The sequence below is a fragment of the Wolffia australiana genome, chromosome 6 (assembly GCF_029677425.1).
Source record: "Wolffia australiana isolate 7733 chromosome 6, ASM2967742v1".
Classification (NCBI taxonomy): Eukaryota; Viridiplantae; Streptophyta; class Magnoliopsida; order Alismatales; family Araceae; genus Wolffia; species Wolffia australiana.
Window position 1 is genome coordinate 12,549,519 of NC_135840.1, and position 27,783 is coordinate 12,577,301.

General features: G+C 38.5%; 1 protein-coding gene across 1 annotated transcript; it reads right to left on the reverse strand.

Annotated features, from left to right (window-relative positions):
- Positions 1 to 3,631: 3,631 nt before the first annotated feature.
- On the reverse strand, positions 3,632 to 21,208 carry LOC144704617 (O-fucosyltransferase family protein). The gene is made up of 12 exons (XM_078577095.1): positions 20,963 to 21,208; positions 20,808 to 20,880; positions 19,518 to 19,568; positions 19,304 to 19,394; positions 18,579 to 18,655; positions 16,011 to 16,099; positions 6,342 to 6,437; positions 5,971 to 6,087; positions 5,687 to 5,830; positions 5,490 to 5,613; positions 5,227 to 5,418; positions 3,632 to 4,057 (listed from the first exon to the last, which is right to left on the reverse strand). Exons 1-12 carry the CDS (start codon positions 21,160 to 21,162, stop codon positions 3,698 to 3,700), a joined length of 1,614 nt encoding a protein of 537 aa, XP_078433221.1. The 5' UTR covers positions 21,163 to 21,208; the 3' UTR covers positions 3,632 to 3,697.
- Between the last annotated feature and the right edge of the window lie 6,575 nt (positions 21,209 to 27,783).

A 27,783-nucleotide genomic window follows, 5' to 3' on the forward strand; every position in this document is an offset into this window, starting at 1 on the left:
TCTCTTCTAATCTAAATAATCACCATATTAAGATTATCAAATCTTTAATCAGTGTTGTATGTGGAGACGACCCATACTCATCATTAGCGAAGATTACTAAGTGAATAACCTCAAGAATACTAAAGACAAATTAAAACCCTAAAAATTTGAGATGGTCAGAGACACATGGCACGTGTCCATGTGGCACTCACCTGTACAAATGGCATTGTCATATCCATCAATTTTGGTTTGTTTTTAAAAATTGCATTAATTTGACACGTGTGGATGTGCCAGAACATTACACGCACCTTTATTTATTGTTACGATTTTTAAAATTTTATTGTTATTTTTTTTGTCTTTTTCCTACAGTGACACGTGGTGTGATGAGATCCTTTGATCAAGGATGATGGAGGTGAATCTGAACCAATGGTTGCATCTAATGCCAAATTAAAGACAAAATCCTAAAACTGATGTTGGGCAATGACGAGGATGACGAGAGAGAAATAAATGATTTAAATCAAAACCCAGGAATCATCCATCTTCAAGGCTGGATATCCCTATGATCCAGAAGAGCGATCGAGCTAAAATTTTGAGGGCAGCTTCTTTTTTCTCTCCTCTCTCCATCCTTACTATTGAATCTATAAATATTTGTAAAAAAAATCTTTGAACTCACTTCCTCCTAGATATGTATATTTAAATAGAGTGAAGTTTTGAAATTCCATCAAGAATTTTCTTGGTGTCTTGAGTACTTGGAGAAGGTCAACAGAGAAGAGGAGAGGCTTATCTGTATCAAGAAATTGCCCTGATCTTCTGCCAAACGTAGGAAACTAAGGTTAGTCTCTTTCCTTATGTTAGTTTTTCTCCATCACAAATCCTAATGCCATATTAGATCAATACCATAATTCTCATCACCATCCACCATCATTCATCACCATCGATCATCTATGTCACACATCATCTACATTGTCACGATCCCATCATGTGTTCTCTCCTCCATTTAAAGCATCAAACCTAAAGCACTACCTTCGTCCATCTACCTTCTCACTCATCTCCTACACTCACCATATTCCCCTAACTCTTATTCCTATCTTACTCCCTCATTTCCACTCATCTTATTCTCGTCATCCCACCTATGTCTCTCCTTGCATATTGTAATATCCTAGTTAAATACTTGTTGTATTCCATTTCATCCCACTGTTTCCACTGCGTCACTACCTCTTAACATATACATATCATTTCTCATCCTACACGAAGCACAATCTAGAGATAGTTGAATCCCTAAGATTTATTACTTGTGGAGACGAAATGTACAATCTACTAGCTAGGATTGGTTTATAAATTTGTGAGTATTTTTTTATAAATTTTATTGATTAAATTCAAATCAACGACTACATAATTTTAACCCTGAATTTAATTGTATCATAGATCCACCATTCTTACGATTGCACGAATATATCTAGAGTCCAGAAAATGAAAGGTTTGAAAATAATCTTCCAACAAACAATGTGAGAGTGAAATCAGTTTCGCATTAGGTGGTTTGGTCATCTCTTAGTTTATAGTTTTATCCAATTCGATTTCTATGATATGTAGTCATATTTTTTTATTTTGAGATAGTCAATCAAGCCTACAGAACCCTACAGTAACAAATTGTTTGAATACAAATAAAAGGATAAGTATTGAGAACAGTAATATAACTCCACTTTGTGTAAAAGTGGGGCTATATATATGATCTTCTCATGACAAATAATGTTAATTGTGGGATGCCCAATGCATTAATATTTTTTGTTCGAATACCAAGTAGAAGAGGGAAGATATACTATTATGTTTACAATTTAATCTAAAAACCTGGAAATGTTTGTAAAATAGGAATATAAATTTAATAAGTTTCCCAAGAGTGACTGGTATGGTTGTGATTCACCCATCTCAAATATTATGAAACTTCCAATAATTATATCATTATTTCTTGAAGAAACTATATCAATTTATAGTTACAAAATTAATAATAATTTATATTTTGAATATAATTCAATTTGTTTAGTTATTATATGATAATTACAAATACAATTTCTGTAATGAGTATTTACAAGAGAATAATTTAATGAGATAATTGCATCAGAAGTGAAAATAATTGTGGGAGCATAAGAAATTCCAACACTCTTAACTGTAGCAGAATAATGATTTTTTTCAAGGGGCTTCAAACGTTTTACCAACAATAGGACATAGTGCATATCGCAAGACCCCTTAGTAAGAAATAAGAAATACTAAAGAATAAATAATTTACTGAATAATAATCCGCAAAAAATTATTTAATTCATCAAAATTATCATGTAATGATACTATCCATATCGAATAAAAGTATGTTCATTCAAACCAAAAATATATCTAAGCAATTCTCAAGTTCTAAAAATATAAAGGACAGTTTCCATAACCCCATTAAACTCCACAATGACATTAAAATCTTTGATCATATTTGAATAAATCACTTATTAATGGGAATGTGCTCCCTGATCTGCCAACTTTGGCCACTTTAAGACTAACTGTCAAATTAATGGTTTACAAATAGGGCTAGAGGTTAGAGGATAACTTGTTAAGAACAAACTTGGGCCTTAAGAATAACATGTAAGTATGTTTTGGAAGTACTCATATTTGGTTTTAATCCACACACTAACTTTGCACAATTTTAATTTTGTAAATTTGAGTTTTCTCAGACGGTAAGGAGCAATAGAAGTCTCAGGCAGCCAATATTTCATGTGGTGGGATTCTTTTACCTTCTACTTTTGGGTACATCAAAGCATTTAACCAAAATTACGTAACTTATTTCATTTCATTATATAATTTTAGTCTAACCCATTGAGAAAATCATTGATAATAAAATGTGAATTGGCTGACCTAAAAGCAAAGGTCAAGAAAGAACATCCCAAGACATGGATTAAATAATTAAGAGACACTCCCATTGAACTGTCAATTATTTTCATTTCATTTTTTCGGAAGGGAAATATGAAAATATCAATGAATTAACTGCAAGTTATTTTCTTTCATGTACAACTAGAGAGACTAGTAAAATATATAGTTGAATTGGTATTAAATTGTGTCCTATACAATTTGTAGCACTATGATTGGATGAAGGTCCAAAATGCTCAAATGGTATCTTATGAGTCAGTATAGCACTTATTTTAGACATTAATTCTAAGATATAAATTAATGGAATGCATGTACATCATGTACAAATGCTTTACTTCACTAATCTGAACACGATGACCTATCGCGTCTTCTTTTATTTATTGCTTTTAGAGAATCTCCTTTCAAATCAGATAGTTTAAGGAATGTATGAAACAATCTGGTATCAGTTTCACTGTTACAGATGATCTGATTGGTCATCATGTTCATGTTGAGAATGTAGAATACTTAAATCTAGCAGTCTCTTTAACAAAAATTCGAAAGCTACAATTACAGTCTCATATAATTAAAGAAACCTCTCAAGAGCTAAATATCTACCACTGTCTCAAAGCAAAATTCCAGAAAAAATTAATTGCAGGATCATAAGAAGAAATAAATGGTGAGGAAAAGAAAGAAGCACCTTAATCTTGCTGTCATCAAAGAAATCTCCTTTGGCTTGAAAAACTATAACTGCAAGCTCATAGTAAGAAATAAATGAAGAGGAAGATAAAGAATCACCTTAATCGCGACGTCTTCGAAGAAATAATATTTGCCCATATGTCTATGCTTTACACATGCAGGGCGTAAGAGGGTTCTCCCATAAGTCATAATTTGGGAAGGTTTCTTCGGGGAGTCCGGTCCGGGTCTGGTGGGTAATGACGACGTCCTCCATGAAGTTCGCCCAACCCATATAGGGATCCCCAAAGGACTTGGCCATGAGCCCCTTATCCGGCTTAATGGACTTCTGCCTGTGGCCCATATACCGACGGGCCCCGATAATCAGCTTGGCAAAATTGCCGCCGTGGGTCATCACGAAGACGTCAGATTTTAAACACACGAGGAAGTCCAGCGCAGCCAGGCTCGTCACGTGTTTCCTGAAATGGTCCAGTTCTTCCTTTGTTGCTAGCTCCTCCTTTGTAACCTAAAATTAGAAATTTGGACAGTATTAACCCAATCACTTGATGAGTTTAATTTTAGAGGCTATTATCAATGGAAAATATAAGGACGTTATAGAAATTTTATTAATTTATAAGCAACATGTGTATAACACAGGTGATGACCAGTTAAGAGAACTCGGAATGAAAAACAAAGTCATCATTTGAAGAACATGTTTGCCAAAAGATAAAATACTTTTTACCAGTAATTGAGGAAAAAATTGGTGGAAGAAGAATATTTAAGAAAATCCCCATTGCCTGATAATAGTTCGACTGTGCTAGAAAATAGTTGAACACTGAAGCTCATGTAGCGGAACTATATATCCCCCAAGCGACGTATAGTTTAACTAATTTATAAGATCACATGTTTCCAAGAGAAGATAACAGAGAGCAGCCCAATGAAAGAATTGAACCATCCGTAGAACATCTTTGCCAGAAATTGAGAAAAAAATCAGCGGGAAAATACTATTATTAAGAATCAGGAAAAAAAGTTGTTCCCATATAGTTTGAGAGTGACAGAAAAATGTTAGAAACTGAACCACATATAAACAAACTATTTAGTCTTGGAATGGCGTGTATAATTTTCACCAATTTATTAGACCCATATACATAATACACATCACATGCTGACTAAAAGATGAAAACAGAGAGTCAAGAGCAGCTCTTGGGAAGAAAAATTATGATTTGTGGAACATGTTTCCCAAAAGATAAATATGCGTCCCACTAATTCAGAATAACTTCAATGTCAAAATGAATATCACAAAAAAAGGTGACAAATAAGTGACTTTGTAACTTTCTGCTCCTAATGTTGCGCCTCAATCTCACTTTTTTTCAAAGACACCCAATGTTCTTATCAACACCATTATGAGAGAGCTTTAGGTTCTAAGTTATCAGAATCAAATTTATGGTCTACAATCTTTGAAAGCAGCGTCCTGGAGGCACAAGAATATGAGTGTTTAGGAGCAGCCTGTGATAGTTTTTGATTTATTTTTGAGTCGTGAAATGTAAACTAGTCAACAGAAATTCCTCTTGTTTCGTTTGTTATTTTGGGAATTTGATTTCCGTATGTAACCCAAAAGAAAAGGGGCCCATTTCGCAATGTAAATGGCCAATACAAAATAATATTAACAAATTTTACGGAGAGGAATCTACTTACTAGATTTGGGAACATGTTTCTGAGAGGGGCCATCCGGTTCTGTCCACCATATACTTGGCCCGAAGCTACGTATATTTGAGTCTCTTTTGTATACCCCATAGACCTCAAAACAACGGCAACTTCACTGGGTTCAAGCGGGCACCGACCAGCTTTCCTCTTTTCCAAAGCCTGACGCCAGAGATGAGACCCATCCTACAAATTTTACGGGCTGTTAAAAAAATCGAATTTCACCGGTTAATAAATTTTAAATTTGGTATTTATACCTTGTAGCGTCTAGGCCATTCGTTCTTCCGATAAGCAGCCATCATCGTCTTTTCTTCCCTTGTTCCAACAAAGTCACAGAATGATAACCCCACCATGCCTTTCTCAAATCGCAAGTGTAGTGCCCTGCGGATGAAATTAAATGTAAAGCAATAAAATTATAAGATTGAAATCAAATCAAAATTTTTAGTAGATTTACATGTATGGGTTGGGGATCCCAGTGCGGTTCCTCATCCGGGCTGCAAGGAGGTCGGCCATGGCTTCTATGTCGGGGAGAAATTTTAAGGCATGATAGTTGACTCTGCACCTGAGCCTGTTTATTTCTGGGGGTACGTTCTCGTACCTGAACATTTAAATCAGTAGAGGAGTTTTATATGCAATTCATTGGAAGCATTTGGTGAGCAAACAAATGCTGTTTTGAGAAAAAAAAAATAGACGGAAGTTTGAAAAAAAAATTGAGGAAATGTTAACAGAAATTCTTACCCTAGCCGGTCAACAAAAGGCTTCAAGGACATGATTTTCTTTTCCTTAAGCCGTGATAGCACGTTGTCAATGTAAAACTGCGCAGAAGCAAGCTTTGGAATGTTCTTGACAATGTCCCTGGTGATCCAGTAGTGGACTTCTTATGAGAATAAGAATCAAAGAAAAATATGCATATCAATTGGGTCATGCGGTTCTAAATGTGTTTGAAACGCAGAGGATTTGTATTTTTTATTTCTTTTGGGCTTCTGTGAAACTATGTTAGAGTTAATTTTCCTATTTAAAGGAATGGAAGACATTAGCTTTCAGTTTCTTCCGTGTAAACTGACTAACTCGATGACCAGAGAAGTCAGGAACAAGGGGAAATTTGATACCTTACAGGGGCATCATTTGGGATTTCCCGCACAATACGCACGTCATTCTTCAGATAATTGATAAAATGGTCGACATCGAATATATCTTCAAAATTCCTGCATAAGGAAGCCTGACATGTGAGAAAAAGAGAGCCACCAAGCAATGATTGATTTGGCGAGCACTTAGATGAATAAAATATCTTGATGACATGATGTCTTTAAAAGTATCATGGAACTTGAAGCACAGCCATATAACTTTAAATATGATTGAAACTAAATTAATAATACAACCAGACTAGATACTCTCAAGTATCATTGTGCATTATGCTGAAAATAGTTCTAAACAAAAGTAAATGCAAAGAGTCCAGCAGAGGAAAAAGTGCATTTATTTTCAAGCCGAAGCAATATGAGCGACAATAGACCTAAAACCTAGTTTTTCCTTCCGTCAGGGATACGATTAGAAGATTGGAGACTGCTTATACCTCCAAATTTTCCCATTGAACAATGAAGGCGATGTTTATTAGACATGGTCTCCCAATGAAACACCATAACATTTGTAAAGAATGCAGAGAATTCTGCCTTTGGGAACAGATAGGACAAATGAGGCCTTTTTGAGACAAATGAGAAATATGCAGAAGAAGTTTATTGAGATTTTTGATACAGAGAAAAGGGGAAAAAACTCACATATAAACAGGTTGGGAAAGACTTTCCTTTATAGGCTAAGTCCTTTCTCAAGATAGCCGTTGGGGGCAACGGTCATATAGCCGTTGCCCCAACGGCTATTTTAAGGGGCAAAAAGGTCATTCTTTGGGGAGCGATAGAAAAAGAAAGAAAAAGAAGGAAAAGAGAAAGGAAAAAGGAAGAGAAAGTAGGAGAGAGATAGGTGGGCCATTTATAACTCATGGCCCACCTTTTACATGTGTGTCAAAATAGAAAAGGATGAAATTACATGTTTAACACTCCCCCTCAAGTTGGGCATAGATGTTAATCATGCCCAACTTGGACGCCAAATCTTGAAACTGTCTTCCTGGTAGCCCTTTGGTCAGAATGTCAGCCACCTGTTGCGGTGATGGTATGTATTCTGGACTGATGAGTCCAGAATTAATCTTCTCTTTGATGTAGTGTCTGTCAATTCTTGCATGCTTGCATGCGATCATGATGCACGGGTTCTTGGCCATAGCAGTAGCTGATTGACTGTCAGAATATAAGATGATTGGCTTTGGAGGAATGAGTTTTAAATCAGTTAGAATATCGTTAAGCCACATTCCTTCGCAAACACCTTTCTTTAAAGCCCTGAGTTCTGCTTCAGCACTCGATATTGAGACTTCCCGCTGCTTCTTGCTACGCCAGGTGATTAAATTTCTTCCCAAAAAACTGCAGTAACCAGATGTAGATCGACTATCATCCAGAGAGCTTGCATAATCTGAATCGGTGAAGATTTTAACCGTAGGGTCTCCCCCTGCCTGAAATAGAAGACCCTTCCCAATTGTCCCTTTCAAATAGGAGAGAATACGGTCAGCTGCTGTCTGATGAGACTGTCGTGGATCTGACATATACTGACTTAAAGAGTTCACAGCAAAGGATATATCTGGTCTTGTGTGGTTTAGATAGAGTAATCTGCCAATCAATCTCTGAAATGATGTCTTATCGATGGGGTCGTCCTTGTCGCTCTGCTTGGCTTGAAGTTTGACATTTGTATCCACTGGAGTGCTTACTAGCTTACAATCCAATTTACCTGTATCCTTGAGTAGATCCAGGACGTACTTGTGTTGAGATAGGACAATGCCGATCCTGGAATAAGCTACTTCAATACCAAGAAAATAAGTGATTTGACCTAAAGATTTAATATCAAAGTTGCTGGTCAGATGACGTTTTAGATTTCCAATTTCCTTGATATCGTTGCCAGTAACGATAATATCATCAACATAGACGATTAAAATAGCCAGTTTGGAGTCTTGGCCATGTTTGAAGAATAGGGTATGATCACCCTCACTTTGTGAGTATCCAACTGATATGAGAGTAGATGAAAATTTCTCAAACCATGCTCTTGGGGATTGCTTTAATCCATACAGAGATTTCTTTAAGCGACACACATATGATGAGTTTTCATGCAATAGATAACCGGGGGGAGGAGCCATATATACCTCTTCTTGCAGTTCTCCATGTAGGAATGCATTTTTAACATCAAATTGCAAAAGATCCCACTGATGCATGGCTGCAAGTGCAATTACTAATCTTACTGTATTCAGCTTGGCGACTGGAGCGAATGTCTCATGATAGTCTATTCCATAAGACTGGGTATATCCTCTGGCCACCAGTCGAGCTTTATACCTTGCAATAGAGCCATCTGAATTATATTTAATCGTATATACCCATCTGCTACCAACCAATTTCTTTCCTTCTGGGAGTGGGCCCATATCCCATGTACCATTCTTCCTTAATGCCAACATTTCGTCATCCATAGCAGTTTTCCATTCGGCTTGAGACATAGCTTCTTGAACATTTCTTGGAATGACAGTGGTCAGTAGTACCTGAACAATCTTTCTGTAACCTGAGGACAGACGATCATAAGACACATAATTGCATATGGGATATAATTTCTTACTGCGGCATTCCGAGTACCCTTGCTGATGGCAATAGACCAACCTTGATTAGCTGGTGCGAAAGGTCTTCATGAGTATCTTCCTCGTTCTCCATCTGAGTAAACTCTTGTTCTCCATCTAACTCTGGATTGTCCTCAGCCGTTTCCGCTCGATCCATAGCTGGAGAGGAATTTTCAGATGGATTAAATCCCAGATTTTCCGTATCTAAATCTGTTCCTGTTTCATTTACTTCCAAATAACAGTCAGATCGATGTCCCTCATTGTAGAACATGCTGTATTCATCAAACTTCACGTCTGCGGTAACAAATGTTTTCTTAGTAAGAGGATGGTAACACACATAACCTTTCTGAGTAGATGAATACCCCACAAAAATGCACTTGAAAGCTCTGGAGTCCAATTTTCCTGCAAAGTGGGAATAAACATATGCTACACACCCAAATACTTTAGCAACCAAATTTGTATGAAGAGATAATTCTGGGTGACTTGAGGCTAATAGATCAATCGGTGACAGTAATGACAGGGTTCTAGATGGCGTTCGGTTGATAAGATGTACAGCAGTAGCCACAGCATCACTCCAATAAGTCTTGGGGCAGTTTCCTTGAAATAATAGAGATCTGGCTGAAGACATAATGTGCCCAATCTTTCTTTCAGCAAGTCCATTTTGCTGAGGAGTGTTCACACATGAGGATTCATTGATAATTCCATGATCATTCATGTATTGATTAACTTCAGAACTGAAATACTCCCTTGCATTATCAGATCAAGTATTCTAACCCTTTTCCCAAACTGGTTATTGATCAACTCGATGAATCGGATGATCACGGTTGGGACTTCTGATTTGTGTTTAAGCAGGTAGATCCAGGAATATCTTGAGTAATCATCCACAAAGATTATAAACCATCGGTGCTGCGATCTTCCTGTAGTAGAACAAGGACCCCAAACGCGTCACTATGAACCATATCGAATGGAAATTTCTTCCTATGATCAGTTCTTGAAAAATGAGATCTTCTATGCTTGGCAAATTGACAAGACTCACAAACCAATCTTTGGATATCAATGTTTTTAAACAAATCAGGGTACACTTGTTTCAGAAGATGAAAGGAAGGGTGTCCAAGTCTCCTGTGCAGTAAGAAAATACTGTTTCTTGACTGAGTGTTGAGAACCATCTTCAGAGTCCTCTGTCCTTCTAGTCCGTCCGCTAGCAGGAGTCCCCCTTGCCTTCTAGCAGATAAAGTCTTCTGGCCGGTTTCCTTTTCACACAAAAAACAGTTAGATGAGTCAAATATAAATCTCCAACCTGTGTCGTCCACTAGTCGTTGTAGTGACAACAAGTTGGCTTTAAGTCCTGGTACATGAAGAGCACTTTGTAGTAATACATCTTTAATCTTTATTTTCCCAATTCCTGCCACTTTTAGAATCCCACCATTGGCAGTAAAGACAACATGATTATCATCTATTACTTTATATTCCTCAAAGCATGATTTATCAGGTGACATGTGATCTGTGGCTCCAGAATCTACTATCCATCCATGAGATTGAAGATTTTCATATGTAGTAAATGCAATACTTTTATATTCACCTGATTGGGCGAGAGACGTGGAGCTGAATTTCTTGAATACTTTCTCGACTTCTTCAGCTATGAGCTTTTGAATATCTCCTTCTTCTTTCTTTGGTGCTTCTCCCACTTGACTGCTGGAGGATGCAACATAGGCTTTATTCTTTGCTCCTGGGTTCCATAACCCTTTCTTTTTGAGGTCTTCCTTCCATGCCAGCTTCCGGCACTCCTTAATATGATGTCCTGGCTTGGTGCAGTAGGCGCAGACTACGGGTTCTGTGCCGGTTGCTTCCTTAGACACGTGCTTAGACGATTTTTCTCTTGACTCTTCTTTTTTAGCGGCATGTGCTACTGAGACAGAGGGCTCAGTCGATAATTGTTGCTTTTGGCCTTCTGGCGGCTTGATCTTCTTTCTACAATCGGCACTTGTTGCCTTCGAGATCGCTTCTTCCAATGTAGGGAATTTCTCCCGATGGATTAGCTGGGATCGGAGACTTTCATATTCAGAATTTAAGCCCATGAGGAAGGTAAGTGTTCTTACTTTAATCTCCCTTTGCCAGTACTCGAGATTCTGAATTGAGACTGGCCATAGCTGATCAATTTCCCTCCATATTGCCTTGAGTTGGGACGCATGAAGCTACTGATAATTCCTTCTGCCGGATGAACTTTACTTGAAGAAGGAGGTCATACACCCTCCAATCGTTTTGCATTTCTGCACAGGATTTACGGATTTCCCTCCATATATCTGCAACAACATCCATTAGATAATACTGATTTCTTTGTTCTACCTCCATATTTCTCACCATCCAGTTGGTGATGTATGCTTCTTCTGCGCGCCAAAGCTTCAATCTGAGCCTATCGGTAGGTGGTGAATCATCAGTAAGATGGTCACCCATGAAGGCGGCGACCAGTGACCTTTCGGTCAATTTCATCCAACTATATCCGTTTGTACCATCATACTTAAGATCCAGATCTGGTATGACCAGTCTGTTCTTAGTATAATCATATATATGAAGCACTTCGTCTGCAGAGGATTCTTCTTCCGAGCTGTATGCAGAAGCTTTGGCCTGCTTGGAAACTTTCCTGGAAGCAGCCTTTTTTCCCATATGATGATAGAACTTGCTTGCAGACTTGCAGACTTGCAGACTATGGAGCTCCTTTCGTCAGGGAAGGTTGAATGAATCAACCTTGCTCTGATACCATGTGAAGAATGCAGAGAATTCTGCCTTTGGGAACAGATAGGACAAATGAGGCCTTTTTGAGACAAATGAGAAATATGCAGAAGAAGTTTATTGAGATTTTTGATACAGAGAAAAGGGGAAAAAACTCACATATAAACAGGTTGGGAAAGACTTTCCTTTATAGGCTAAGTCCTTTCTCAAGATAGCCGTTGGGGGCAACGGTCATATAGCCGTTGCCCCAACGGCTATTTTAAGGGGCAAAAAGGTCATTCTTTGGGGAGCGATAGAAAAAGAAAGAAAAAGAAGGAAAAGAGAAAGGAAAAAGGAAGAGAAAGTAGGAGAGAGATAGGTGGGCCATTTATAACTCATGGCCCACCTTTTTACATGTGTGTCAAAATAGAAAAGGATGAAATTAGATGTTTAACAACATTTCATTTGAAAATATTATTTCATGGGAAATCAAAAAAGAGTAATGTCAACATACAATCGGCATATGTATTTTTAGCACCATAATTAGAATAACTCTGTTTTTGACGGCATACATTTTTTTTAAAGAAGTTGGGGGCATAGATGAGTTGAAAGGTCTTTGTAGAAACTAACTTCCCCTTTCACATAAACAGGAAAGAGGGGGAGAGAGAGGGATAGCAAGAAAAGTTGAAACAAACAGAGAGAAAGAGAGAGGGGAGGGAGGGGGGTAGGGAGAGGAGGGGAGAGAGAGATAGTGGGGAGGGTGGTAGAGAGACGCGGGGTGTGGTGGTTGGAGGGAGGAGGGAGGAGGGAGTGGGTGGAGGGGAAGAGGTTAGTTGGGAGAGGAGGGAGAGAGAGAGACAGGGAGAGGGAGAGGGAGAGAAGGAGAAAGGGAGAAACGGAGAGAGGAAGAGAGGGAGAGACAGAAAGAGCGAAAGAAATAGACTGGGCCGTGGCCCATGGACAAGAGATATCTGAAACAGCCACCCTCAAGCAAGAGCATTGAAATTATATGCTCAAAGCTTGAAGCTACAATAATATGGCAAAGTTTCAATAAGAATAATTAAAGACATAGGTTGGAAGCTGACAACTTTTTTTTTTTTTGAACAATGGAAGCTGACAACTTCTATAGCCTCATAACCGGCAATTGGCATGTTCAGAATGAGTACGGACTAAATGCAGTGTAAGTTGGATAGTTCGAGAGTCATGTAGCCAGTGGCCCTGGAATCGAAACTAAACCTGACATAAGTTGAGTAAAATCAGATCAGTAAATGGGATTCCAGCTGGTATAAGAGATGAGAATCTAGAGACAAGGAATTGAATGGAGGAACTGGGTAGAAGACATCATGGCAGTGTTGAGTAGTTGGAGAACCCTCTCCATCACTTCATCTCGCAATGTGGGGGAAATCTGCTATGGTAAGCAGGGGCCTGGGAGAAGTGATTGTTGTAGCTGGAGCTTGGAACAAGTGTCATGTTGCTGTGGGCCGTAAGAGGTTTGGCCTATATAACGCATGTATGCTGGTACAGGGGGCTTTCTCTGAGGATTCTGTGGATGACTATGGAGATTCTTCTGATATCACGCGTCGAATTTTGGGTATCAATTTAAAGTAAAATTTGATCAACAAGCAAAGTTTCCATCTCCAATCCCTGATTATCAATCTACTTTCTACCTTTTGATTGATCTCCTGCTTTTCCAGAAGGCCTAGAATACTGATGGGCAAGCACCTCCCTAGCTCCTACTGACTGCAGAAACCCCACGCTCCTGATTCTCAGTCCACCAGAAGAGTAACTGAGTTTCCCATTCCACCCTTGTATGTACTGCCTTTTCAAACGATTTATTCATGAAGGCCTGTCATTGGCCTTTTTATTAAGCCATCACATGTTGCCCCCCATCTGACGACACTTCATAAATTCTCAACCCTGTCAATCCCCGAGCAAAATGATACGATCCTCAATCTAAACTCGTATCAGAGGGGAGTAGAGGATGAGGCAAGGTATAAGGTCCTTGGGTAGAGAGGAGAAACGGGAAAAGATCCAAGGGGAGGTCGAACTGATGAGGCAGGGATTGACCGGAGATGAGCCACCTGATGAGGCAGGAATTGACCGGAGAAGATCACGAGAGACGGGGATCATAGTGGGAGAGAGGGACCATAGACATGGAGAGGAGAGACAGGGCACCGTACTTCATTCTTCTTGACTGTCCTCGTAAAGAGGGCATCTCTATTTTAAGGAAATACACAATGACCAAATAACTGAAATGCCTTATGCACTAACACGAGAAGACTACCCCTATATAGTTGGATCCTATCACGCAACAAATGGTGGGGGAGTTAGCCGAGAAAGTGGATCTGCAGCTGGAGCCGCAACAAGGGGGGAAGCCATCAGAGCAATTATGAAGTGTGTCTCTTGGAACGTGTGCGGTCTTCGAGATGAAAGGAAATGTGGAGTGGTGGGAAGATATTTGCGCCAATGGGGGGCCACAGTAGTTTGCTTACAAGACACGATGTTGGAGAAGTGTGGCGCAAAAGAGTGGAATTTGGTGGGGCGCGGTTTCTTGGAGGGATGTGTGGCAGTCAATGCAGTCGGGAGGTCAGGAGGTTTATTTGTTGCTGGGAACACAACGGTTTTTGCTAAGGGTCTTGGACAGGACAGTAAATGGTGGCAGTAAAACTGAAAAGGAGGAGTGATAATCTCCAGTGTGTTGTGGCATTGGTCTACGGCCCAGTTATTGCAGTTCGGCGAATTTCTGGTCATTGATTTCGGGAGCTTACGCACACATGGCGAAGCACTAGGGGACCTTCCACCCTCTCCCGCTTGGACAGATTTTTGTGTTCAGTGGAAATGCTAGATGAATACCCATTGGCTGATGTGCGAGCACTTCCTAGACCGCTGTCAGATCACATCCCAATTATTTGGCAAGATAATGTCCTCCGAAACAGATCTAAATATTTCAAATTGGATAGATCCTGGCTAAGAGAGAAGGGCTTCAAGGAAGAAGTGATATCGTGGTGGACGTCACAAGCCAATCGCGGTGCGGCCACGGTGAGGTTGGCTACTAAACTGACAGGACTAAGACAACATCTTATGGGGCTCAAGAAGAAAATTCGAGAAGGGAGACACCACAGAAGGGATGGAGTACTATTAAGAGTCCGACAGCTAGATGACATAGAGGACGCACGGTGCCTAGTGGAAGCTGAAGTCAATGAAAGAAAGGCCTGTAGAGAGGTGGTGGAAGAGGAAGACAAGAAGATAGAGCTTGATTGGAGGCAGCGTTCATGGCAGCTTTGGCTGAAGGAGGGGGACGCCAACACTCGCTTCTTTCATTTGATGACGAATGGAAGACGTCGGTCGAACCAAATACTGAGGGTGCAGGTGGGGGACCATGAATACGCTGGAACACGAGTCGTGGGAGGAGCATTAGCATATCACTTCAGAGTGGTAACTAGACGGGGGCCTCAAAACCTGAGGTGGAGTGGAACAAATACATCCCAGGTGACACAAGAGCGAAAGATTGAGATAGTGAAACCATTCATTGAAGAAGAAGTGCGGGAAGCGATCCAAGGGCTAAATGGCGAGGGTGCACCGGGCCAATCCGACTAGGAAATTTTGGCTTGGAAAGACTCAATCCACCGGGCCAATCCGACGAGGAAATTTTGGCTTGGTAAGACTCCATTTTGGCGGGGTCTACCTCAAGCCATATCGTGTATCTGTGGGTTTTTTGACGCCAAAATGGGAGATGGTGCTGATTTTCGATTTTGGACTGATAACTGGTCCAATAAAGGCATCTTGAAACTAGAATTCCCAAGACTTTTTGCACTAACGCAGAGCCCTCACGCTACCACTAGTGAGTGTTGGGACAGAGCTTGGAACCCAATCATGACAGGGGCATTATCGGAGCCACGCTTGCGGTGCTATGGGCGATATGGCTGCACCGTAATAAAATGGTATTCAAGGGAAAGAAGGCTTCCATGTGGAATGTCCTTCAGGACGTTAAGGCGCTAATATTTTTTTGGTTTGGAGAGAGGTGAATGGCAGACCATTGTGGTCAGTTTGTATATGGTTTGTACACAACTTCATTTCTTAATAGCATCAGGTTGACCACTGCTCCGGGTTGTCCTCCTTATTTTCTTCCAAAAAAAAAAGGTGGATCTTGTCAAGGATCCTATCACAAAACAGCATGAACAAATAAATGTTTTTGGTCGGAGATTGAAATGAAAAGGAAGAAAGAGAAGAATGCCGCCAAAAAATGAAGGGTAAATTTGACTATTAAAACATTACTTCAAATTTGTTCGAGTTATTTGTTTCAGTAAACAGGAGAAGAGCAGAAATATGATGGATAACAAAATTATTTATATACACAAGATTTAATTAGCACAGTGCTCACGTTTCATCTTTCCATATTTGGTCCTGCTTCAATTGTGGCACGATAAGCGTTGCATTCAATATTTTAGCCACGGCCACAGCATTACATATCTGCATGAAAATAAATATAGAAAATAAAATTAAAACACAAAGGCCCAGAAAGAAATAATAGAAGGTATAACATCTAAAATACTACTAATATCAAAAGAGATAGGACAATGTGTTACTTAATAAGATCTGCAGCTACTTCGTATGTTTTACTGAAAATCTAAATTGATATGTAGTGATTAGACAAAATAATAGATAACCGGAAGCAAAGGGAAGATAAGAAAGGGAAGTTAAATGCCTACAAAGCTGGCCCAGCCCAACTCCATTACCCTATTTCAACCAGCATGTAAAACTGATACAGGTATCTATACCCGATCTGAAAAGACTGAAGCGACAGTTGTGAGCTTGCTCAAAGAAATTTCAAGAACTTCAAAACGTGAATTTGTTTTAGGAATCCTCGTAACCGGATCAAGTCTCTACGAAGACAAAAAGGACATATGAGAGAGAACGAGGAGGGAGGATGAAGAACAGAGAATTGAGAACGGAGGGAGCTAATGAAGCTTCCCTCCCCTTCCCGTCATGGTGCACAGTCGCATTTAGCCAGCAGAGCACAGCTTTTCCTCTCGATCAGGAACTGACCAAATTCAAAAGTTATGTTTGATCCCTGACCTCATTATTTGTAAAAATTTTGGCACATGCCAGCTTCCACATGCGTCTTTCTTTCTTTAGATTTCTTTCTAGCTTTTTCCTTATTTGATATGTTCTATTAAAGAAATTATAAGACACCTGACCTCCCAACCATGAGCAATAGTAGTGAATTAGGTGACAATTTGAGAGGCTAATGCAGGGAGGAAGACAATAGACAGTCGAAAGCCAATGGATTGAGTTGGATTGACTCTTTCCGCCCTCGATTCAAGAGTATCTCTCTGACTCTAGCCAGAAGCCGCAGCTCAAATTCTTGCAAACAACTTCTTGATCCTTGACGAGCCAACCCTAGTCTTATTTATTATGTCCCGCTACTGCCAAACCAAGTTTGAATTCTCATGTGCCTTACTTGTAATTCTTGAGAGAGATGAGGAAATGATGAGAAGAAGAGGAGAGGAACACCAGAAAATAGGGCACAAAAGGTTGGAATCTCCCATTACTAATCCTTTGCCCTTTTATACAAATATGCAATGAGGAGAGAGAGAAAAGCAGTCCCTCCGATGGTCATATTTTTTGAAAAATATGACCGTTGGGACCTATTACATCCAGCTGCCCCTTTTTGCAACTGGATGTCCAACGACTAGTTTTCCAGCCGTTGGAGTCTGGGCCTGATGTAAATCAGGCCCAGTATATATTAGGTCCTTAGTGGACCTAATATATGGCCCTAATGGGCCCCTCACTATTGGGCCCTTAATGGGCCCTTAGTGGGCTCTTAATGGGCCCTTAACGGGCCCTTATTTAGATTGATTTTAGTTAGGTTTTTTATTCATTTTCCTAGGGTTATTCTATTACATGTACATGGCCTTTGGCCCATAAGTCAGTCCAATCTGCCCTAAATGGGCCGTGATGATCTAACATTACTTATGCTGCACTTGTGGAATGGCGCGTCTCTTGTTCCCATGATAAGTCCGTGAAGGGAACTAATCAGTTGATCATGCAACCAGATATAATTTAATGCATTATTAGTTTTTTTTTATTAAGGCATTGAAGTACAACTCGGTATCATCTCATTTTGTTTGCAGGTGTTTCTCAGAACCTCCTCACTCCGCCATCCACCTAGTTTTAATAAGTCAAGGTCAAAATGGTGAGCATACAAATGTCACTATGACTGACTCATTTCGGAGTCTTCATGATTAGTAGTTCCTAAGTCTTCGTCAGAGCACCAACCTAAAAATTTAATCATCTAACTGGTCACAATAAATAAAATCATGTCTAATGAGCTTCAAGCTAGACAACTACCGGTTACCTCATAGAAGTTATTACATCAATCAGTACTACTAAAAAAGTGAAGGCATTATCATCTGAGGTAATGCAGCATTAACATTGAACATGTGCCCTCTATCAGATACATGAACATTATCCCTGGAAAGCTATTAAACATTAAAAACTGATACATGTCACCCAATATTTCTAGTCCATCACAAAATAAACCAGAGAAGAAATACTGATGGTTTTTTAGTTAATTTTCAAATATCGGGATTGGAAATCCCCAAATAGTATTTTTTTAAGTTCGATAAAGATATTTACAATTGTTAATAGCATTGATTATGTCTCTATTTCTTTCATAGTGTGTTACAGATGCCTTTCAGACTCGAAAGTACTTAGTATGCCATTCGTTTTCCCATTTATTGACTGGATCCTCTTTGCAACAATCGATCAAATTCAAAATTTCACAAACATATCGAGGATTTTGAACATAATTCACGGCATTTTTTACCATATTTCTCAAATACAGTAAACAGTCGATTTCATGAAAAGACTGAGAACAAATAAAAGTCAATGTAAAATTGATGTTGAATGCCAAGGAAAGCTCAAAATTATTTCGAGAAAAACTTACAGAAATCCGTTGCTGATTAAGACCACCTTCTGCCTGAATGAACAAATAGCCAGTTGTTTCATTCTCACTAGGAACTCCTGTCACAAAAGAATGAAACACATTTTGGAGGCGAACTAAAATATTGATAAGATGGAAAGCACCAACCGGAATATGAAAGGTATCCAACCAAGAATAAAGATGAATGCAGAAACTACCACGAACTTTGAACATATAAATTATAGTTGTATTGCTGGTTATGAACTCCCGACACATTGTATGATAAACTACAAACTCTAGCCAAACCCTGGGTATGTAAGAACATTCATTGTTCCCAGAAACCCATAGAGATCAGTAAGATTTCTCTTTTTCAGAAGCTTTCCCATATGGAATACAATCTTACGAGTACTTGTTTTTCATTCGGGTGTCACCATTGACAATTTTATTGAGTCAAAGCTCAAGACATCACCAAGCTAATGATGAAATCGACCCATGGGCACTCTTTTCAGATGATCAGTGAGAATGGATGATGAGGAACTGGAGCATATATTGTGCTACCACTTCTCATGGGTATGCATAGAGAGGACGGATGAACTCATGGTTAATCATTATGCCAAAATTTGAGAGGTCGAGAAAGTAGGGCAAATGAACTGCAACTGATATCCCAGAATCTCTAAGACTTTACCATCCTCCTTGCTGAATATTGTTTGAAATTCTTCTATGTTTGAGCAAAGAATATAAGAACACACCTGAAACCTCATCTTGACGTATCTCTGCACATGCCTTCCACGAAGTTGTCGCAGAATAGGGATTCTCCCATAAAGATGGAGCCTCTTTTACCTACAAGAAAATTAAACAACGACAACTATATTCCTTATAAAAAAAAAGGAAGAAAAAATATCGCACCCAACGACCAATTCTAGAGGTCCTATGTACAAAAGAAAGCGAAAGGAAAGAACTTACTCTGGGGCACTGGAGAGAGATTCCAACCTTGGTGCAGAGATAGGGTACATTCTATAGAAAAAAAAAGACACATGAGAAGTCTAGGCAGAGATTCCAGCCTTGATATTTTTAGTAATCTTCGAAACAATATAAGTTTTAGTCTAGGCATCATCGCCGATACTTTTCTTCTAAAACAAAACCGGAAGATTCTGCAAACAAATGTTCTAAATGAGCAAATAATAAAAATCAACGTCTTCTTTTCACATGTAAAATGCCAGGACCCGTGTCAAATAGAAAATGGAGGGAAGATCCTGAGCGTCAACAGCCTACAGATCTGAAGTTCCGAAGTGATCGAGTACTCGCTGTAATAAATTGTAGGAAAAGATGAGATAGTGGACTGCAGAGAGAATTGAGATTGTGGAGAAGAGACAGAGAAATTGGGGAAAAATGAACTGATCTTTATTACTGAACAGATGCCCCTTTTATACAAATTTTCACAGAGAGAGAGAGAGGTTAATGCTTTTGTCCAACGGTCAAAAACTGACCGTTGGAAAAAGCTGCAGAAGAGATCCCTTTTTCAAAAAGGACTTCCAACAGCTATACTTATAGCTGTTGAAGGCTGGGCCTGATATAAATCAGGCCCAGCATATATTAGGTCCTTAATGGACCTAATATATTCCCTAAATGGGCCCCTCACTATTGGGCCCTTAATGGGTCCTTAGTGGGCCGTTAATGGGCCCTTATTGGGCCTTTATTTAAATCCATTTTAGGTTAGTTTTTCCATTAGACCCCTAGGATTAGTCTATTACACGTACATGGCCTCAGGCCCATAAGTTAGTAAAATTAGCCCTAACTGGGCCGTGATGATCTAACACTCGCAGATCTCTCCTCTTCAGCAGCATATCATTTGTTATCACCTTTCGCCATCATTATTTAGATTTTTCGTTTTTCAACGCTGAATCACCTAATTTCAGATATGAGAAACCAGATACAACTTCAGGAATTGAAACTAAAATGCGTTAATTCAGATAATCGAAGGAAGAATATGAAGAAAGACAGAGAAATAGAAATTAATAAGAGCTTTGGGAACTGATTCACAGAAGGCCAGTCGCTCATAACGTGTTTATATACAAATGACAACCGTTCATCCGCCCAAAACTATCACGTAATTTGGAATCGGAACCAAGGACGAGCTAAGGAATCGTCAAGGGGAAAAATTCGGATCCCGAAATCGCTCAATTATCGGGGAACGGATAACACCCACAGTTTCGCACAATTTCCAGAGTTCATGTTCAAGGGCAGAGATCTAACCATGCGGCTCCACAGTCGAGGAAGGAATAAGACGCCGACAACAACAGCGAGGCAGAGGAAGGCGGAGAACAACCTACAGGCGCCGGTAAATCCAAGCCAAAAACCCTCAAATCCCGCAATTAAACGGGAAAAAAACCAAAATTTGACATGCTTACCACTCTCTAAACCTAACATTCGGCAATCCTCCGCCCATTTTGGCAAAAGGGGAATGATGATCGCGCCTGTCGCCGTCGTCGTCGTCTGTTCTTCCTGCCGCCATTGCCGATCCCTCCTCGTCGTCGCCGCCGTTCCCCCGCCGCGTCGGCGGAGAGGAGACCCTCGCGCCGCCCCCGCCCGTGTGCCGGAGCTCCACCATGCCACCACCGCCAGCGATCAGCTCAAGTTCTTCAGCATTTCCTCTCTGCTCAGCGTATTTATAGAGGAAGAAGAAGAAGAATTACTCACTGAATTTGTGGCTTCTTCTCTTCAGGCCCTTGAATGTTATTAATTTGTGATTCTACTCTTATATAGGAAGAACTCAGTATAGTTCCGGATCATCCCGGACGTGGACGATCGATGGAACTGGACGAATTTCGTCCCATCCAACATCCGGATTCAGTGTAGGGACGACGGACGGTACAAATTTTGGTCCAACGGTACAAAAAACCGTCCCGTCCCTCGTCCCGGACGAAAAAAAACCATTTGATATTTTGATATATTTAATCTATTAACTTAGTTTTTTCTAGGTTTTTAGGGAAATATGGAGGAGAGTGAATCCAAATGTACATATGTACAATTATTTCTGAGTGGCGTCAGTTTGCAGGCGCAAAAAAATACAGGGACATTGATGCAAATTGTCATAGCGAGGCCACGTGGCTACATCTCAACCGTCGAATGTAATTCCGGCAGTTTTTCGTCCACATTCGTCCGTCCATCGTCCAAGACCTCCAGACAGACGGTTTTTTCGTCCCACGGGATGAAAACCTTCCCATCCGGTGTTCCACGGGATGAATTTTCATCCCGAATTTCGTCCATACACTTGGATGGGACGATTTTTTCGTCCCAAAACGAAATAACCATCCCGTCAGCCTCCCTGAACTATAATGATACTTGCTGGTTTCTTCTCTTCATGCCCTTGAATGTTAGTAATTTGTGGTTCTACTCTTATACAGTAAGAACATACTTGCTGGTTTCTTCTCTTCAGGCCCTTGAATGTTATTAATTTGTGGTTCTACTCTTATACAGTAAGAACATACTTGCTGGTTTCTTCTCTTCAGGCCCTTGAATGTTATTAATTTGTGATTCTACTCTCATAGAGCAAGAACATCTCAGGCCCTTGAATGTTATTAATTTGTGATTCATACTTGCTGGTTTCTCCTCTTCATGCCCTTGAATGTTAGTAATTTGTGATTCTACTCTTATACAGTAAGAACATACTTGCTGGTTTCTTCTCTTCAGGCCCTTGAATGTTATTAATTTGTGATTCTACTCTCATAGAGCAAGAACATACTTGCTGGTTTCTTCTCTTCAGGCCCTTGAATGTTATTAATTTGTGATTCTACTCTTATACAGTAAGAACATACTTGCTGGTTTCTTCTCTTCAGGCCCTTGAATGTTATTAATTTGTGATTCTACTCTCATAGAGCAAGAACATACTTGCTGGTTTCTTCTCTTCAGGCCCTTGAATAATATTAATTTGTGGCTCTACTCTTATATAGGAAGAACATACTTGTCGGTTTCTTCTCTTCAGGCCCTTGAATGTAATTAACTTGTGGTTTTACTCTTATACATGAAGAAATAATCATTTGTCTCTTCTCTTGAGACCCTTGAATGTTATTAGTTAGTGGTTCTACTCTTACACAGGAAGAACAAGAGAAGCACTCTCCGGTTTCTTTTCTTCAGGCCCTTGAATGTTATTAATTTGTGATTCTACTCTTATACAGGAAGAACAAGAAGAAATACTCACTGGTTTCTTCCATTCGGCACATTTGATGTTATTTATTTGTGTTATTTTGTCTGGTTCTGTTATTTTAGACAAAGAACACATAGAAATACTCACTGGTTTCTTCTCTTAATAACCTTAAATGTTATTAATTTTGTGTTCCACTTTTTCAGAGGAAGAGCAAGAAGAATTACTCATTGGTTTCTTCCCTTAAGACCATTCAATGTTATTAATTTGTGGTACTACTCTTATATAATAAGAATGAGAAGAAATACTCACTGATTTCTTCTCTTGAGACCCTTTATTGTTATTAATTTATGGTCCTACTCTAATATAGGAAGAACATGAAAAAACATGTACTGGATTCTTCTCTTAAGAACCTTGAACGTTATTGATTTGTGGTTCTACTATTATAGAGGAAGAACAATAAGAAATACTCACTGGTTTTGTCTCTTGAATGTTATTCATTCATGCTTCAACTCTTATACATGAAGAGCAAGAACAAGTACTCACTGGTTTCTTCTCTAAACATCGTTAAATGTTGTAAATGTGTGCTTCTTTTTTTTAAAGAAATTATTAACTTGTGCGTCTATTCTTATTAGGGAAGAACAAGAAGAAATACTGACTGGTTTCTTTTCTTGAGACCCTTAAACATTGTTAATTTTTGCTTCTACTCTTGCAAAGGAAGAAAACAAATAAATAATTTATGGTTTCTTCTCTTAAGACCTGTAAGTGTTATCAATTTGTGGGTCAACTCTTATAGATGAATAGCACGAAGAAATATTCACTTTTTTATCATATTAAGACTGTTCAATGTAATTGACTTGTGCTTCTACTTTCATTGAGGAAGAAAAAGACAAAACCTAACTGGTTTCTTCTCTCAAGACCCTTGAATATTATCAGTTTATGCTTATTTTTTTAGGAAAATATAATTTGTGCTTCTACTCATATATAGAGAGGAAGAACAAGAACATCAGTTTGTCTTCTTAAGTCCTTTAAATGCTATTGATTTCCGCTTACTCTTTTTAAAGAAATTATGAATTTGTGATCCTATCATAATGGAGAAAGAATGATAAGAAATACTCGCCAGATTCTTCTACTAAAACCCTTAAATGGTATTAATTTTTTCTTCTAGTCATACTTTCGTTGGATACAATATCTGTTGAGAAGATAGAATTAATCGTACTATTATCTTTAAAGTCTAAGATTATCTTCCTAGAATGATTTTATCTTAATTCTGAATTATTTATGCAAAAAAAAATCACTCATATCATTATGAATGATTTAATTGAGTATATTATTTCTCTTGGGAAACAATATACTCAATTAAATATATTTATGGGGTGAAATCACAAAAAGAGTCAAAGAGAGAGGGAAATGGTGGGTAAATAATAATACCTAAATTGTCATCGTTTCACATACTCTTCTTCAAGTAGTCTTGTTTTCTTTTTTAGTAAAAGATTCTGTTTTTTTTAGAGAAACCAAATTTTCAACTCCACTTCTTCCTTGGCAATTAACATCCGCAAATATTTTCCCCAACTTAGAGCTTGATAATCTCAATTTTAAGGCGTTAACTCGTCGTTGGTGATTGTGATTATTAAATAAAAATATTTCTAACCATAATTGAAAATACTTAGTTAGTGACGAGTACAGACCATCTCCACAGGGAACAATGATTAAGGAATTACTTTCTTATACTAGTGATGATCAACGAGAGGATTGATGAAAATAAGATTCGAGTACGTGAGCTAGTGATATCAATTGAAAATACGTAAATTCTAGGTTAATTTCAATTAAAGAGAAGAGTAAGTGATTGTGATGGAGATGATGATGATGAACGACGGCATAAATGAAGATACTGAATGAATTTGTAGTGGTACAATGGCGAGGACGAAAAGAGTAGATAATGGGAACGTACGTAAGTGAAATGATAAATGAAAAGTTCACAAAAAAACTATAATTATGATAACGATGATGTCGGGAGAGTAACGCGAAGACGCTTACCTTAGATCCTTACGTTCCGCCAGGAGCACAGCGATTTACGAGTGTCAGTAAGCTCTCCCTCTTATCCAATGCTTCTTCCCACACACTCAGGACACCAAGAACACTCTTGATGGATCCCAAAACTCAATATCTTTCAATCAACCCACACAAGTAGGAAGCAAGTTCAAGATGAATTTCACATTGATCCAGGCCTCTATTTATAGATCAGAGTATGGATAGAAATAGGACAGGAAGAAGAAGCAACACTGAAAATTTCAGCTCAATTGGACTTGTAGATCAAAAATTATGGCCATTTGAAGTTGGAGCAATCCTAGCCCTTGATTTTTTCTCTCATCGTCAACATCCTCGTTTTCCACGCCTAGTAAGAAGTCAAAATGCCTCATCTTCTGCGCTTTTTGGTCTTCAACGCACGTTTGTCTTTTCCGTGCACATGCTCCTAGGAGGAAGAAAAGGACAAAGAAAGAGGGAAAAGTTTTTTTTTAAGTTACTTTTTGAGGCTGATGTGGCAACGCATCAGTGTGCGCGCCATGTCATCCTCTCTCTCTCCTTTCTTCTTCTTATTTTTTATTTATTTTTTTTAATCATGTGGACGCAATCGCGCCACGTCACCCCTAATCTAAGAAAATCTTTTAATAATGCAGCAATCATCGCTTCGCGAATCGCAAAGCGATGATTGCCTCGTTAATGATTGGCTGCCGCCAATCATTAACTCAACTAATGATTGGCTGATGCCAATCATCATAAAACAACCTGATTCTTTGCGGTTCGACAAATCGAACAACGACACGTGGCAACGCAAAATAAAAGAAAAAAACTAAAAGAAAATGTTTAAAAATTCATATAAAATAAAATAAGAGTCCAAAAAGTACATATAAATATATATATCGACTCAGAAAAATCATACATTTCCAATTTTAATATCCAAAGAATTCATTTTCTGGCAAAAAATCATATTCTTTTAGAATCTATTGTTAGAAAATTCCCGAAAAATGTAGAAAATTCAGAAATTCATTCTAAAAATATATTTAATCATTTTAAGCTTGATAACATGCAAATATGAGTAAATTAGTGCCCATAAACATGTAAATATGATCATATAAGGTACTAAAAATTCATGTTATCAGAGCTCAAATTGAATAAGCCTCAAAGAGAGAGATTTTGGGTGAGAGTCACAACCTCATATATTGAAAATTGTAAGTCATCATAACCACTTGAGAAATCATTTAAAAGGCATTTGGATGCTTCACCTTTTCATCCATGCTACAATGTAATAGATGAAAGTTTGAACCCCACTATAGAAAGGGGCAGAGAATGAGAAATATTTAGAGAGAGGGAGATGGAAAGAGATTGATGAAAGATTTTGAGAAAGAGATAGGGAGAGGGAGAGACAAAGGGGCAAGGGATTTTGAGAGAGATATGAAGAGAATGAGCGATTTAGAGAAGATAATGGAAACTGCCAAAGAAACAACACAGGTAGAATACAAGTTCCAGTAGCCTCTTCCTTGTTAGACCCCCTATACAGTTTTTTTGTGTTCCTCTGCCTTCACATTAGTGTTCCACCTGCATTGGCACTGGAATGTAGAGAATGCCCAAGAACTAATGGAACTTGTCCATCTTGACCACCATTGTCGACATGTATGCAAATTTCATCTCCATGTGCACCTTTTGAAGGCAGTCTCACCAAAATTCAAAAATTAACCAATCATGTGATCCATCACATCAGTGTCTTTGAATTTTACCACTCCAACATCCGTTGTGTCAACTTCCCTACCTAGTAATGTCTTGAACCTCAAAATATAATATTATCTATTTGAATTAATGAGTATGTCATCAACTTATTACATGAAAATAATTTCAAGCTTCCTTAGAAGAGTAACTGCAAGCTGTTCATGCATCTAACCTCTAGATATACCCACACTATATCTTGAATGATGGATCTCTTCTTGAATCTATTCAACTCTTCATGAAGATCTTGCTGTTATTATTATCATTTATTCACTTTAGAGGGATATATTTTGTGATAGGGAGAGAAGAAAGGAGGTGCCCAATCTTAGCTTGCATGGCACATGAAACTAGGCGCCCCTACTATTCATACTCTTTTGGTCATTTTCATTAAAGTCCTTATGACTTTGAGTATATCTACCAATGTCTATAAATACTATGCAAGTATAATACAATATATCGACTCCATCAGAGAGCCTTAACTATTATCAGTTATTGTATATGTATAATACTTAATTCACACAAGTCAAGGACACTCCCAAATGCATTCATTATGGCTAAATATAAAACCCTGATCAATCATTCTATTTAATATTAATGCGTCATAGAAAGCACTAGAAAACCCTTCTTCAATGTATCTTTTTTTAAAGACAATTTTCTCTTCTATTGAGGGAGGATGATCCCATCTTGATCACCTGGTAATCTTTCTAGACATCTTGGTATATCCAAAATAAGACTAATTCAAATGTCGTGATTAAGAATTCACAACTCGTACTAAAAAATATAGCCATTGATGCACGAAATGTCTTTGGCATCTCAAGTCTTTGGACAATATCATTTTGTGAATAAAAATGATTTCAAGTTAGATAAAATATTAATCAGCGATTATACAAAAAAAAATCAGCTTCTTTTTATAAAGAGCACCCACTGTCTGACCTTAGTGTCTCTACACCAATGGCCACATTATTAACCCTACTTATCATATAAGTAGGATTAGATAGTGATATTTTGGTGTCCATCTCAAGTATTATTTCATTAGAATATTTAAAGACTGATGATCATTGTATTATGATTTTATAACTATTTGTTTAGTCATAGCATATGTTCAAGTACTTAATTATAAACATCGCATGAGAATAATATTCAACAAATATTTATTTCAATGAACTTAAATATGGCATATAACTGTAATTGGTTTGAAGGCTACATAATACATATATCTTACATTTGATGTCGGTGGCGTTTTCTTAAAGACCTACATAAAAATCTAATAGCACACTTCTTAAAAAGCTCTACCATGCCCCATGTGTTGCTGTTGTCCAAGGATGT